The sequence below is a fragment of the Eriocheir sinensis genome, unplaced genomic scaffold (assembly GCF_024679095.1).
Source record: "Eriocheir sinensis breed Jianghai 21 unplaced genomic scaffold, ASM2467909v1 Scaffold578, whole genome shotgun sequence".
NCBI lineage: Eukaryota > Metazoa > Arthropoda > Malacostraca > Decapoda > Varunidae > Eriocheir > Eriocheir sinensis.
The window spans coordinates 218,196-231,867 of record NW_026111918.1 but is presented as its reverse complement, the minus strand read 5'-3'; the positions used below and the strand labels follow the sequence as shown (position 1 = coordinate 231,867).

Genomic DNA, 13,672 nt, shown 5'->3' with positions numbered 1-13,672 from the left:
CAGGAAGAGAGTGGGTGATGGGACAGAGCCCTGTGAAACACCACTGTTGATAGGTTTAGGGGAAGAACAGTGACCGTCTACCACCGCAGGGATAGAACGGCCGGAAAGGAAACTGGAGATAAAGGAACAGAGAAAGGGATAGAATCCGAAAGAGGGCAGTTTAGAAAGCAAAGACTTGTGCCAGACTCTATCGAAGGCTTTCGATATGTCTAGCGCAACAGAGAAAGTTTCACCGAAACGGCTAAGAGAGGATGACCAAGAGTCAGTTAAGAGAGCAAGAAGCTCGCCAGTAGAACGCCCCTTGCGGAACCCATACTGGCGATCAGATAGAAGCTTAGAAGTGCAAAGGTCACGGGAAGAATTAGAAGGAGCAAGATGTTGACATTTTCTATTGATAAAAGAAGTTTTGGTAAGTCGGAGAATAGACTTGGCATGATTCCGGGCTGAAATGTAAAGGTCATAGTTAGCGGGAGTTCGAAGGCTCTGGAACCTTTTGTGAGCTGCCTCTCTATCTTTAATAGCACGAGAACAAGCATGATTGAACCAAGGCTTTTTAAGATGAGGAGTAGAGAAAGAAGGTGGAATGTATGCCTCCATTCCAGAGACAATCACCTCTGAGATGCGTTGGGCACACACAGAGGGGTCTCCCTCCTGAAAGCAGTTATCATGCCACGGGAAATCGGAAAAATACATCCTCAGGTCGTCCCACCGAGCTGAAGCAAAATGCCAGAAGCATCGCCTCTTCGGTGGGTCCAGAGGATGTACTGGAGGGATAGGACAGGAAACAGAAATAAGGTTATGATCGGAGGAGCCCAACGGAGAGAACAGTTTGACAGAGTAATCAGAAGGATTAGAAGTAAGGAAGAGGTTTAGAATGTTGGGCCTTTCTCCAAGACGGTCGGGAATAAATGTAGGGTGCTGAACCAACTGCTTTAGGTCGTTGAGCAGAGCAAAGTTTTAGGCTTGTTCACCAGGCTGGTCAGTGAAAGATGATGGAAGCCAAAGCTGGTGGTGAACATTGAAATCTCCCAAGATGGAGATTTCAGCGAAGGGAGAGTGAGTCAAGATGTGCTCCACTTAAGAATTCAAATAGTCAAAGAATTTTACATAGTTATTAGAGTTAAGTGAGAGATAAACATTTATTTAGTAATAGAATGACAATGAAGTCTTAGCTAGATGGTGGAAAATTCAGAAGAGTCAAGGTCGTGGGCACGAGAGCAAGTGATGTCGTTGAGCACGTAGGCGCAATATCCAGCTTTGGATTGAAATTTAGGATAGAGATAGTAGGAGGGAACAGAGTAGAGGTTGCTGTCAGTAGCCTCAGAAATCTGTGTTTCGGTGAGGAAGAGAAGATGAGGTTTAGAGGAGGAGAGATGGCGTTCAACAGAATGAAAACTAGTACGAAGACCACGAATGTTACAGAAATTGATAAGGAGGAGGTTTGAGGAGTTATCAGGACACCTCTCAAGTCGGCAGCCAGAAGGGGAGTCCTCCCTGGGGTAATTTATGGTCACCCCCCCCCCCCCACCCCCAGGCAGTGTTATTTTTCGCCATTTTGAATTTTGCATTTTGGGAAAAGGTGTGTGTGTTGTGTGAATCCAGTGTGGTGTAGAAAGAGAGAGGAACTGTCTTTAGAGAGCATGCTGAACTTCTCTCTGGTGTTGATGAAACAAAAGGGAAACGAAAAATCGAAAAGTAAGAAACTATTTATGTTCCCGGGGCATTAAGTTGTACAGTGTGTACTCAAGTGAGATCAAAGCAGCCTTGGCAGAGCGGGCCATTCGTACACTTAAAGCACGCATCGTCTCAAAATTCTTCAAGATATATTGATCAGCTGCAAAACATGGTCAATGCCTACAACTGCTCGCCCCATTCTGGACTGAAGAACATGCAAACTCCCATTGATATTCATAACTTAAAAGACCCATCTGCAATCAAACGGCAATTCCACGCATGTATAAAAACCCGAAGCAACCAGCGTCTTCCATCAGTCCTCGACTGGCAGTTGGGGAAATAGTTCGCCTTGTTGGAAGTGCTCATTCCTCTGTATTCCATAAAGGATACACGCAGAAAAATACTCACGAGCTCTTTCGCATAAAGTCAATTAAACACAAGAATCGCCCAAGAACTTATCTCTTAGAAGATTTGTCTGGAGAACCAATACAGGGGATATTCTACGCGCCAGAGCTCGTCTTAAGCGCTCTGCCTGAGTCATACGATATTAAAATACTGCGTTCACGAAAAATTAAAGGACAAAAGCAGTATTTTGTATCGTGGTTGGGATACCGTACTTCATTCAACAGCTGCATTGACGCTAATGATATTGTAGAAAATGCGTAAATAGACACCACTCCTCAGTGCACACAAAAACTTTGTCTTACTTTTGAAGAAATTAAAAGTAAAAGATAGAAACCGTGCTATTAAGCAAGCAGCTCGAGAATAATTAAACTGTATACCTGAAATATTTTCCAATTTGTTAAAGAAGCACCTTACCCTCAATAACAAAGTTATCAAGAAATTCCGTAACTGTCGGGAAGACATACGTGCCATAGCTAGAAAGAAAACTCCTCTCCATAAGAAAAGACTTATATTGACATCGAGACGGGGTGATAATATATTAGCTGCTATATTACCTATTGCCGCTTCCTTGATCGGAAAATTATTTGGATAATGCGCACGTATTATCTTGTTCCCGAGTCTACCGCTGAGCGTGTTGTAACGGGTATTAAGCCTAAATGCGCCAACTCCACGAGTCCGGGGGTCAACGGCCAATCGTGTTTCAACCCGCAGTCGACCCATCCCGAACACATCCCGGTCTCTGAACATGTGCCAACAAGCAGCAGCGGTCCTGTCGTGTCGTCCCATGGTGCAAGACCAAGCATTTCTACAAGATTGAACCCGTCATCTCGCTCTGTAAGAAAGAAAACTTACAAAAAAAGAAAATATCACGATCTGGTGTATACAAAACCAAAAAACTACCACCCGTGCAACTTAGAAGAGTCACAGGGATTAGGGAAAACAAGATTTCCTCCAATCCTGAAATAAGTAATTTAATACCTCTGTATGTTAAAAGTATCGACGTGCCATACGTCAATATGATGCTAGAACGAATAAAAGACAATCCCATCGTAAAATGGGATAGCCGAGGCAACCTATTGTCTTCTGTTCGATCCAACAGTAAATTAGAATTTACTCTCTAATGCAAGTCAAAAACCAACGATTGCTGACATTGCTGATATAAAACACATCATTGACGCCACGGGTGTATTACCTAGCGAAATAAAAAATACGCGCGTGCGGCAAAAGATTCAGGTATCTGGTTTCACCAAACAACCATCGTTGGCAACTTACAGATGGGTTCCATATTAAATCCGCTTTTCCAATGTGCGGCCCGGTCCCACAGAATTATGGATGAAATACGAATGAATCGAGGATGCTAGTTTTGCTGGGTTCCAGCCGTCCGCAGTCATCCGCAACTAAAATTAACTTTTTTTCCGCAATAATGTGCGGATATGAACCGTATGAATTACACACGTATTAAGAATGTGTCGCGGATGTATTAAGAACAAAAGCGGAAAGCATTGCGAAAGCCCTCTGAGGGTGAGAAATACCGTTATATCAGGCCGGATGTATTGCAAGTATTAGACGGATACAATGCGGAAAAAGCGTATATTTTGCATATGTATTCCGAAAGCGGAGCGGATGCATTGCAAACAAAGCGAATGAATAGCGAACACATCGTGGAAGGATGGATGATGTAGAGCGGATGTATCCCGGATATTGCGCATGCACTGCGCATGTGTGGCATTTGAGTTGCTGAGGTATAAAAAACGGGCGCTTGCTCTGTTTCTCAGCAGTACGCCAGCCAACTTGGAAGGAGGGAGATATCGGCCCAACCTTTCAAGAAGCCCCAGAAGCCAGCTGGGATGTCTCACAACCCCACCATCAAGAAGAGGGCGACGCCCTTGGCTTTTGGGTTAACTACTGCTCCTACCCCAGTCCCTACTCAGAAGCCAATCAAGAAAATGAAAAAGCAGCGTGCAGCTGTAGCTCCAGACAACGACCCCGCCCCACCCCAGGACAAAGCAGTTATCCAGCCTACACCCAAGGACCAGCCTTCTTCAGCCAGGAAATCTCCCGAAGACGAGTCTCCTTCAGGCAGCAACGACTGCGAAGAGCCTCCTTCGGCCATGGACGGCCCAGAAATCCAGCCTCCTCCAGCCAGGGCGCCTGACCAACATGAAGAAGATTCCGCTTCTGACGATCCTCGCGCCCAGCTCTCCCAAGGCACTAGTAAAGGCAGTTGCAGGTCAAAGCCCCGCAGGAACTTTCAGCTGACGCCAGAGCAGGAGGACAATCTTCTAGAATGGTTGAGGGAAAATGAGCTCCTCTGGCGCCGGGGGCACATGCAATTTAAAGACGTCCACAAGAAGAGGGGCCTGTGGGAGAAGAAGGCGCAGGAGTTTGGCCTTACAACTGAACATCTTCAAGGCTGGTGGAGGGGAATGCAAACCTGGTTCGTGAAGCTGCACAGGGTCAAGAGTGGCCAGGCAAGGAAGAAGCTGACCGACCGAGAGATGTACGTCTTGCAGAAGTTCAGTTTCTACGAGGGACAGCTACGCCACCGATCCACAGCGCCACTAAAACCAGTGAGTAATAAAAAAAAAAATTTCAAAATTGTTAGTAATGTTTTCCGAATGATATATCAGAATTGTGTATAGCAATATTTTCTAAAATATTTAAGCTTTTCTAAATTATATTTCAAAAGTTATGAGAAATGCTTTTGAATTAGTTTTTCATAATTCTTATTATATGTAAGAAGCCCAAATGAAGCATAGCTTTTCGGGCTCAACTAGAAATAAGAGGAAGAAAAAATGGAGTTTTAGTAATGTTTTCAAAATTATTCTCCATAATTTCTTCGTATTTCTTGACTTTTTGTATACTCAAGGAATTCACCTCTTTTCAGCTTCCTCGGGGCGTGGAGGCAGACGCTCTAGGACAGCTGTCGGATGTTGGTGACTTGGATGCTGGTGATGGACCTGCTGGTGAAGGACCTGCTGGTGATGGTGCTGCTGATGCTGACCTGCCAACAGACCGTTATTTGGACCAGGACCAGTTTCTCTCCCAACTTGAGAGGGGTGATGTTAAGAAGTTAAAGACTCCTAAGTGCCCAGCCGGTGGCAGCAAGAGGAGGACTGCCACGGAGGAGGAGGACGTGCTAAAGGACATCCGGGACAGCATGAAAGTTAGCACTGAACTGCTGTCTCAGCTAGTGCACAAGAGTGACCAGGGACCCAGGGAGCCCTTCATCACGTATCTGTCAGAAACTTTGAGAACACTTCCCGAGGACCAGTACCACGTGGTGATGAAGCACATTATATCTCTCATCAATAATCTTCCTCATCCTGCGGCAACTTTTGGCCCGCACCAGTGGCAGTATTCACAGCAGTACCCATTCAGTCAGCCCGTGAACAACTCGCAGCAGCAGTACCCCTTCCAAGCACCGACCTTCCAGCAGGCACCCAGCACCACCTCCCTCCAGACAACCCAGGAATTGACGCAGCCCCAGTACACGCGGATGGCACCGTCGACGAGCACCCCATCTACCATCCCAGGAGTTGCTTCTACCCCCATATCTTCAGCCCTGGCCGGTGCCAACGACGTGCTGAATATGTCGCTAGGGAGCGTCAACCTGAGTGGTGTAGCTGATGTCGCCAACAGCTCCTTCAAATCCATTGGGAACCTCAATACGCCCAGACTTGTCTCCCCACGGGGAGATGGGGAACCGGATTACTCAGCAAATTAATTTTTTTCTATTTGAAATGTATTTATTTTTGTAATTACTATGTTCAGTTTTATTAATGAAGATGTATTTTTCCTTTTTCAATAAATGTGGTTTCTCTGTGTTCCTTGGTTATTTATCAATTGATATTACCGGATTAGTCAGCAAATTAATTTTTTTTCTATTTGAAATGTATTTATTTTTGTAATTACTATGTTCAGTTTTATTAATGAAGATGTATTTTTCCTTTTTCAATAAATGTGGTTTCTCTGTGTTCCTTGGTTATTTATCAATTGATATTAAACAGTCGCAAAATAGATAAGTACCCAATTACCACCTATCATTGAGTAACAAGCCATCACTGAATAATAAAAAAAAAATTATTACCACCTATAATTGAATAATTAACCAAAATGAATTAAGAAACTATACTCAAATAAGAAACTAGTATTGAGGTGGTAGCCCTCTTATATATTGATAGAAAAATACTTGTATACTTAAAAACAAACGATTATTGAAATGTGGATAGAAAACATACAAAGTAAACTTAAATTTATTGCAAAACTTCACAAGAGAAACATTTTCAGAAAAAAATACAGGTTATAAAGCTGAACAAAGGATAAATATGGCACTCCTAGACATGTTTGCAAATGCAAAGAAGACACATGTAAAATAAATTAAGTGACAAATTTCTAATGCGGACAACTTCAATACACAATGTTCATGCAGTCCAAACATTCCTCTATTAGACATCCACCATCCCATCCTGCCATGAAACGGCACCAGCTGGGGAGTTGCACCAGTGCTTCAGTAGGTTTCGCTGCTTCTTTCCCTCTTTGGAATCTCTGTTTGGTGCTTGCACATCCACGGTGTCTATCAGGTTCTGTCCCATTCTCCACGCTCCTGGCTCCATATCTCCATTTGAGAGCTCCCGGTCAAGCAGCTGGTTCTGCAGCATAGGGTAGCGACTACGCATCAGGTTGTGGAGGATCATGCATGCCTTCACGATGAGCCTGACTGTGTCTGCATGGTGCTGCATGGTAGTGAGCATGACCTGAAATCTGTTCACCAGAATTCCAAAAGCATTCTCCACCACTCTCCTGGCCCTTGACAACCTGTAGTTGTAGATGCGCTCCTTCCTGGTCATTCTTTTGGCACTGTAAGGCTTCATTAGGTATGTCCTCAGGGAGAAAGCGTCATCACCCACGATGAAGTAGGGAACATCTTGTGTGTCATTGGGAAGGGGGTCAGGACGTGGCCAACCCGTGATGTTGTTATTCTCAAGGCCTTCCTTCAGCTCACTGTGGTTGAACATCTGGGCATCTGATGCTGAACCATTCCCAGACACGTCTGCCCACAGGAACTTATAGTCTGAACTGACCATGGTTAACAATATGATGCTGAAGAAGCCCTTATAGTTGTAGTATTCAGAGCCTGTTTTGGGGGGAGCTTTGCATGCGACATGCTTGCCATCGATGGCGCCAATGGTGTGGGGGAAGTTCCATATGTGCATCCATTCATTGGATAGTTGGCGCCATCCTTCTTCAGTGCTAGGGCATGTGAACTGCTCATCCAGGTACTCATCCAATATAGCCTGACATACTTCTCTCACAACTTTGCTGATGGTGTTGTGTGGCAATCTCCAGCCATACGCCATGTCCCTGTATTTGGTTCCAGAGGCCAAGTGCCGCAGGGTAACTGCCAACTTGAGTCCAGGCTGCAAGTTTGTTCTGTAGTTGGTACTTGGCCTGGTGAGTCTTGGAGTTAGCCTGTTTACCAATTCATCAAACATGGCTGGAGACATCCTCATGAAGTTCTGGAAGGAACTTGGATCCTCATTTCGCAGCTCCACCATCAGCCTATCGTAGATCCCCAGCTCCAGTCTTCTGCCAATCCAGGGTCTGACCCAGACCGACCGTCTTCTTGACCGTCTTCTTCTTCTTTTTCTTTCCTGAAGCACTTGCAAGAGTTGTGCAACTTGACAGTTATGTTGTTGGGTGAAAGCAACAATCAGACGGGATCTTTGATAATCCATGGTATATAGGTGTATACTCCTCCAGAACCAGACGACAACTGATGTGAGTCCAGTTCTGGCCTCACTATATATACAATCTTGGGTTACCGTTATCCAATCGCTATTGATTCGCAAATTATACGATATGTATACGCTATATATTTGGATTACATTCTTATAATTCGTAGTTTGGATGTGATAGGTACGCTATACATTCGGTATACATACACGGTACATACGCTACCATTCCGCTACCAACACGCAATTATCCGTGAGTTGCGGACAAAGGCCGAACATAACGAATACCAATGGATGTATTGCGTATGGATTGTATATGTATTGCGCATGTATTGCGAATGTATTACGGAATTTTATTCGCAACTAAAATTTTGGGCAGCTCAAAAATCTGGTTGCGGAAGAATCACCCAGTGCGGATGTATTGAGAACATGTGCGGTGGTTGGCCAACTGATTTCAGCATGAATCCCGAATACTGAGTATGTTTTGCGAATGCCTACCAATTTCGTGTGTAATTCAGTCGCAGTTCATCCGCAAGGCCTGTGGTACCGGGCCTTTACAGGGCCGCCTTTTGGCCGAAGGCCCTGTCCTCCTATATGGGGGTAAATCTCTAAGGAAGGAAAGGACGATGGTTCGCTACTCGTCCCTCGCCATCAGCTGAAGCGGTACTATTCATCACTCACCAGTATACCAGAGGACACCATGTCGGGCGCCTACGTGTTCAACTACAAAGACGGTTCTCCTGGCGATGACATCTACCGCAACAACAAGACCATCATCGTTTCTTCCCTAAACTGCAGTTCCTGCTACGAAAAGAGGGGGTTTACTGGACGTCTACATGGATTATATCCGCAGAGTAATCTCTACCACGAAAGAAGCCCGATCTATCAACTGAACAGGTGTCGCTGGGAAGATCGTGGTATTCCCTGTAGTCTGCATATTCGCTATCCTCCGAGTGAAAATCTTCCTTATGTGGCGTGTATCCTAACCCAATATGCTCCTGGCTGCGAACTGGAAAATAACCCTATAAACCAAGGATATCTTCAGACGTCAAGAGATCAAAATTTCATTCGTGGGGTAAAGGAAGACAGTTATGATAACCGTCTCCGCTGGTTTAAAGAGTCCACCACAAAACTGGTAATATGGGTGATTAAAAGCAACATTACAAGTGTCGTCTTCCCCTACAATATTGCAAGCGCTGGAATTCTTTACGTGTTGTGGAAAGCTGATTACCAACCGCATCTCCAAGAGGCTGCGGCTGAACTCCAACCGCATAATATATCGTGCGTCATCCTGGACAGATGGTGGACCTGCGATGAGCCTGAAACAAAATTAACTCTATCTGTGTCTCCCGAGCGAAACAGGAAGAGAAAACTGGTGGATACAGAGGACGACGCTGTGGCTGCCGAATGGAAAAGAAAACGGGACGGTGCTGTAATCGACGTGGATCCTAAATAGCTATAGCTCCAGACAATTTCCCAATAACTATGTACATCACTAAATGTAAAATATGTCAATAAATAACAATGTAATGATGTTTAGTATGATTTACCTTCAATATGTAATTGGCATCTCGTCATGTCTACCTCTATATAATGAAATAATTATAATATTTTTGCTAGTGTCTTGCTTGCTCTAAATGGAGTCACATCATATATATATATATATATATATATATATATATATATATATATATATATATATATATATATATATATATATATATATATATATATATATATATATGTTACAAGCATTGCGGATGGGGAAATTTACCCCAATTCCAGCACTAGCTTTACTAATAACATACAAACTCTAACATTAGACAAGGACGTGGAATATGAAGTCGGTCTACTGAACGTGTTGCTTCCCCGTCGGTATTACATTGTTAAACCGGGTGAACCAGAGTGTAGTATACATCTTGAATGTGGTATAAGACCAACGCCAGATTCAGAAGCTATTGAAAGACGCACACTGTCAGAGGCTATTAATGCTAATATCTTGTATAATGACACTGGGTATTTGCTGATGTGTGTTAACGGTATAATAACGACATTGATAAAGGAGATGGTCGATGGATACAACTACCATTTACTAGCGTATTCTAGAGAGGTTCTTGCATTTAAGTCAACAAATGATCATTTAACTTTGTTCTGCTACAATGGTTATCATCCACAATTTGTATTTATTAAGGTTTTCTTTGATAAGCGACTGGCCCAGGTTCTCGGTTTTGTCCCCAACTTAGGTTATGCTGTGTTTTCTTCCTTGGGTACACATGAAGAACAAAAAAAAAACGTTCTTGATCCGTTACATGGTCATGCCCCTCTGTTGAGAAATGGTGACGTACAGTGTGTTCTCATTTACACTGACCTTGTCAATCCCTCTATGTATGCAGGGAAAAATGTAAATATTCTTGATGCCTTTTCGCTCTCCGGAGGTCTAACAAAAGGTGTGCATCCAACTATATATAAGTCCCTTAAATTCAAAGTAATTGATTCGATTTCTATTAAACTCAGGGATCAAAAAGGTCGCCCTCTGCATTTCGAAGAAGGATACCCTGTTACATGCTTACTTCATATCCGATCGCGTTGAATCTTTGAGTACATTTTGCTGTATTAATAGGAATGTTGTCCATTTGAAAAGACAATCTCCTCGCCGCCACCATGCGGGTTACATTCATCCCTCCTTCCGTAGCAGAATATCATACCCTGTTTTCGAATGGCAAACAGATATCATCCCGAGGGAGTGGTATTGATGATATAGTCACACTTTCTTATGAACCAAGCTATCACAGAGGCGGGGGTTTATTCTCTGTTTTAGCAGGACTCGCTAAAAGAGCTTTCCCTTTCCTAGTGAAAAATGTCATTGTGCCTTCAGCTCGAACATTTGGAAACAATGTTCTAGATGATATTTCACAAGAAAGCAACTTGAGAAGCTCTATAAAAAAGCATGGAATTAATTCCTTAAAGCAAGCTGCAATGAAATTGACTAGAGGAAGCGGGAAAAAGAAAGTCAAGCGAGTCGGGAGGAAAAGGTGTTATAAAAAGGACATCTTTACCGAGTTGTAATGATTGTTGAACTAAGAGCAGTATGGCGAGCGTCACCAGCGCGGTTGGTGTCGGGGACCCGCGTTCTCCCCTGGGGCAATATGCCGCCAATGTCAGTGAATTGTTTCCCTGCCCTAACAAAATGAGATTATTGGAAACAACGATTGCCTCCCGTTATGATGCTGATGTTTTACCTACTAACCTTGGATTCAATATGAAATTATCCGATAGATATACAGAATTTCTCAATCCTGGAACACTTGGCAGTTTTATTGATTTGGGGAAATTGGTGTTGCACACCTCTTTACGCTTAACTAAGCCAGACAATACTACTCCTCTCGATGACGCTCAACATGTTGAATTTACAAATAATACCGCGCACAGCCTATTCAAATCAGTGCAATGTTTTTTGGGAGATGTAGCTGTTGACAATAATGTACTTTATGGGTACACGTCATACGTTAAAATGCTGAATACTTTGTCGCCCAACAAATTGAATACAATTGGAGCCAATGCTATTATTACCATCCCAGAGAACGGTTTTATTTCCAAAGTAACAACAGAATACTTTGACAATGCCAGCGCGCAACACAAGACCATTATGAAGCGGGTTAAGACTCACGGTATACAACTCCGTACCCCGCTTCTTCAGGATATAAGTTCTTTAGACTGTTACTTGCTCGATGGTATTTCGGTTAGACTCCGAATGGAACTATCTAGTAATGCATGGCTGCTAAATTCTCCAACTGGCGATAACATTCGTCTGCATATAGATTCAGTCAAGCTGCTTTATACGCGACTGTTTCCTTATCCTAATGCACTTCATGCTTTGAACGCGTCTCTCGCCACAGGGAATCTTTTAAAATCGACATTTACCAAAACCCTCTTGAAAACCTATGTGCTAGCCAAAGACCAAACCTCAGGAACGTATGATCAACCGTGGGGTGATGTTATTCCGGAAAAACTCTCGCTTATTATAACGAGCATGGAAGCTCATTCTGGCGACTATACGCTAAATCCATTGTATTTGAGCCATGGCGATATAAGTCAAATAAGCTTAAGTGTTAATGGTAGAACCATGTATAATATTCCTAGTAAATTCCCTCATGACTATGCTGAGCTCTACCATCGTACTTTGGATGCACTTGGTTTTCACAAAGACCATTTAATCGGAAAGGATATTTTCGGCAAGGGGGCAATGATTTGCACATTTGAATATGCGTGCTGAAAACTCGAATGATAATTTGCCCGTTGAAATGAATGGGGGGCTTAGACTTAGCTTGAATCTAAGCAAGGGAGAAAACGAGAACCGTCTGTTGATACCGCTTGGCGAAACAGTGGGTATAATAACAGTTAATTCTGAAAGACGGCTGCAGTGTGATGTGCGCGCATGAAGCGGCTGTGCGATGAACAACATGGAGATTGAAAGAGGATTGAGGGGGCACATAGGAAAGCAAGCCTTGTTTTTAGGCGTGTTATTGGCAGACGAGGTAAACTCTATACCCCGATACAGAAAACCTATAGTGTGCATCGTCAATACGCTACCAAGTTATTCTAAAAGAGAAATGGGACACTGGATTTGTCTCTACTATGAACCGGGCATGGCAGTGTTCCTAGATAGTTATGCTCTCGATCCAAAATTATACTCTGATCATTTTAAATATATTGATTACCCCGGGCTCAGTATGTATAAATATGCATTTCGACTTCAAAGCACGCGAAGCGATGTGTGCGGGGCTTATGCCATGTACTTTGCCTACAATGTTTCACACTTGGCTGTAAGGGAAACTCTTGAAGAAATATGTATGGAGTTTTCCAAGACCGAATATTCGAGGAATGATGAACACGTGATGAGATTCGCTTACAGCAAGTTTATAATGCCCGTATATCATCAAACATTTAACACGTGTTCATAAAAAGTTAGTATTGACTTTATTGATTTTTTCATATTGAAGTGTATTACATTCCATGAAGCTATTCTAAGCACAATTCATTTTCTAGTTCATTTATCGGGGCGGGGGCGGGGTTGTATACCATGCTTAAATCAGAGGTCTGGCTCCACTCACAGGTCCTCACTCGTCACCGCCACTACCCCGTGCTGCCCCCGCCCCGCCCCGCCCCGGGCCCCGCGCAATCCTGTCGCATCCTGTCGTCGCAGCGCCCGCAGCGCCCGCCGCCGCCGCCGCCGCCGCCGCCGCCTTATCTGGCGGGCAGTCTTTTATGTATGAGCCGGATCGAAACAATAGCGTTTTATTCATATGTTTCCACAAATCGAATAAATTTTAAGACAATTATTGTTTTTTTTTTTCATCCGTTTCTTTTTTTGATAAAGGACATATAAACAAGTCAAACAAACTCAATGTTTATTGGAATTTGCTCAAATTATGATTCCAGATTCATCACGTGCAATTTTATAATATCATAGGTTCCAACATTAGTCCTATATACAGAATATATTTACATATATTTTATATTTAACATAAAAATAGCAGGCAAATTCTTACACTATAAACAGTATATACAACATTCACACCCGTCCTTATCTTATAAACAACTACAATTTATTCTGAAAAGTCTGTATCTTCTAGCATATATTCAAAGGGGGGTGATGAGAGCATTTGATTTATTTCTTCCTGTTCTGCGGCTAGCATTAACATGTCATCATCCGTCTCTACCCGTTTTATCAAGGGAAAATATTGCTCGGCCAGCACATCCCGTTCTCCCCACAATTCATAGGTTTCTTCTTCTAGTTCTCCCATTTCACCGATCTCTTGCCCACCCATTACCTCAGCTAGTCTCACTTCTGTTATGCC

At 43.3% G+C, this 13,672-nt stretch overlaps 2 protein-coding genes across 2 annotated transcripts; one reads left to right on the top strand and one right to left on the bottom strand.

The window, feature by feature from the left end:
• The first annotated feature begins 3,926 nt into the window (after window positions 1-3,926).
• Window positions 3,927-5,806, top strand: LOC126993184 (uncharacterized). Its single transcript, XM_050852046.1, has 2 exons — window positions 3,927-4,649; window positions 4,967-5,806. Exons 1-2 carry the CDS (start codon window positions 3,927-3,929, stop codon window positions 5,804-5,806), a joined length of 1,563 nt encoding a protein of 520 aa, XP_050708003.1.
• Window positions 5,807-6,527: 721 nt separating this feature from the next.
• Window positions 6,528-7,637, bottom strand: LOC126993183 (putative nuclease HARBI1). The gene has a single exon (XM_050852044.1). The coding sequence runs from the start codon at window positions 7,635-7,637 to the stop codon at window positions 6,528-6,530; it is 1,110 nt and encodes a 369-aa protein (XP_050708001.1).
• Between the last annotated feature and the right edge of the window lie 6,035 nt (window positions 7,638-13,672).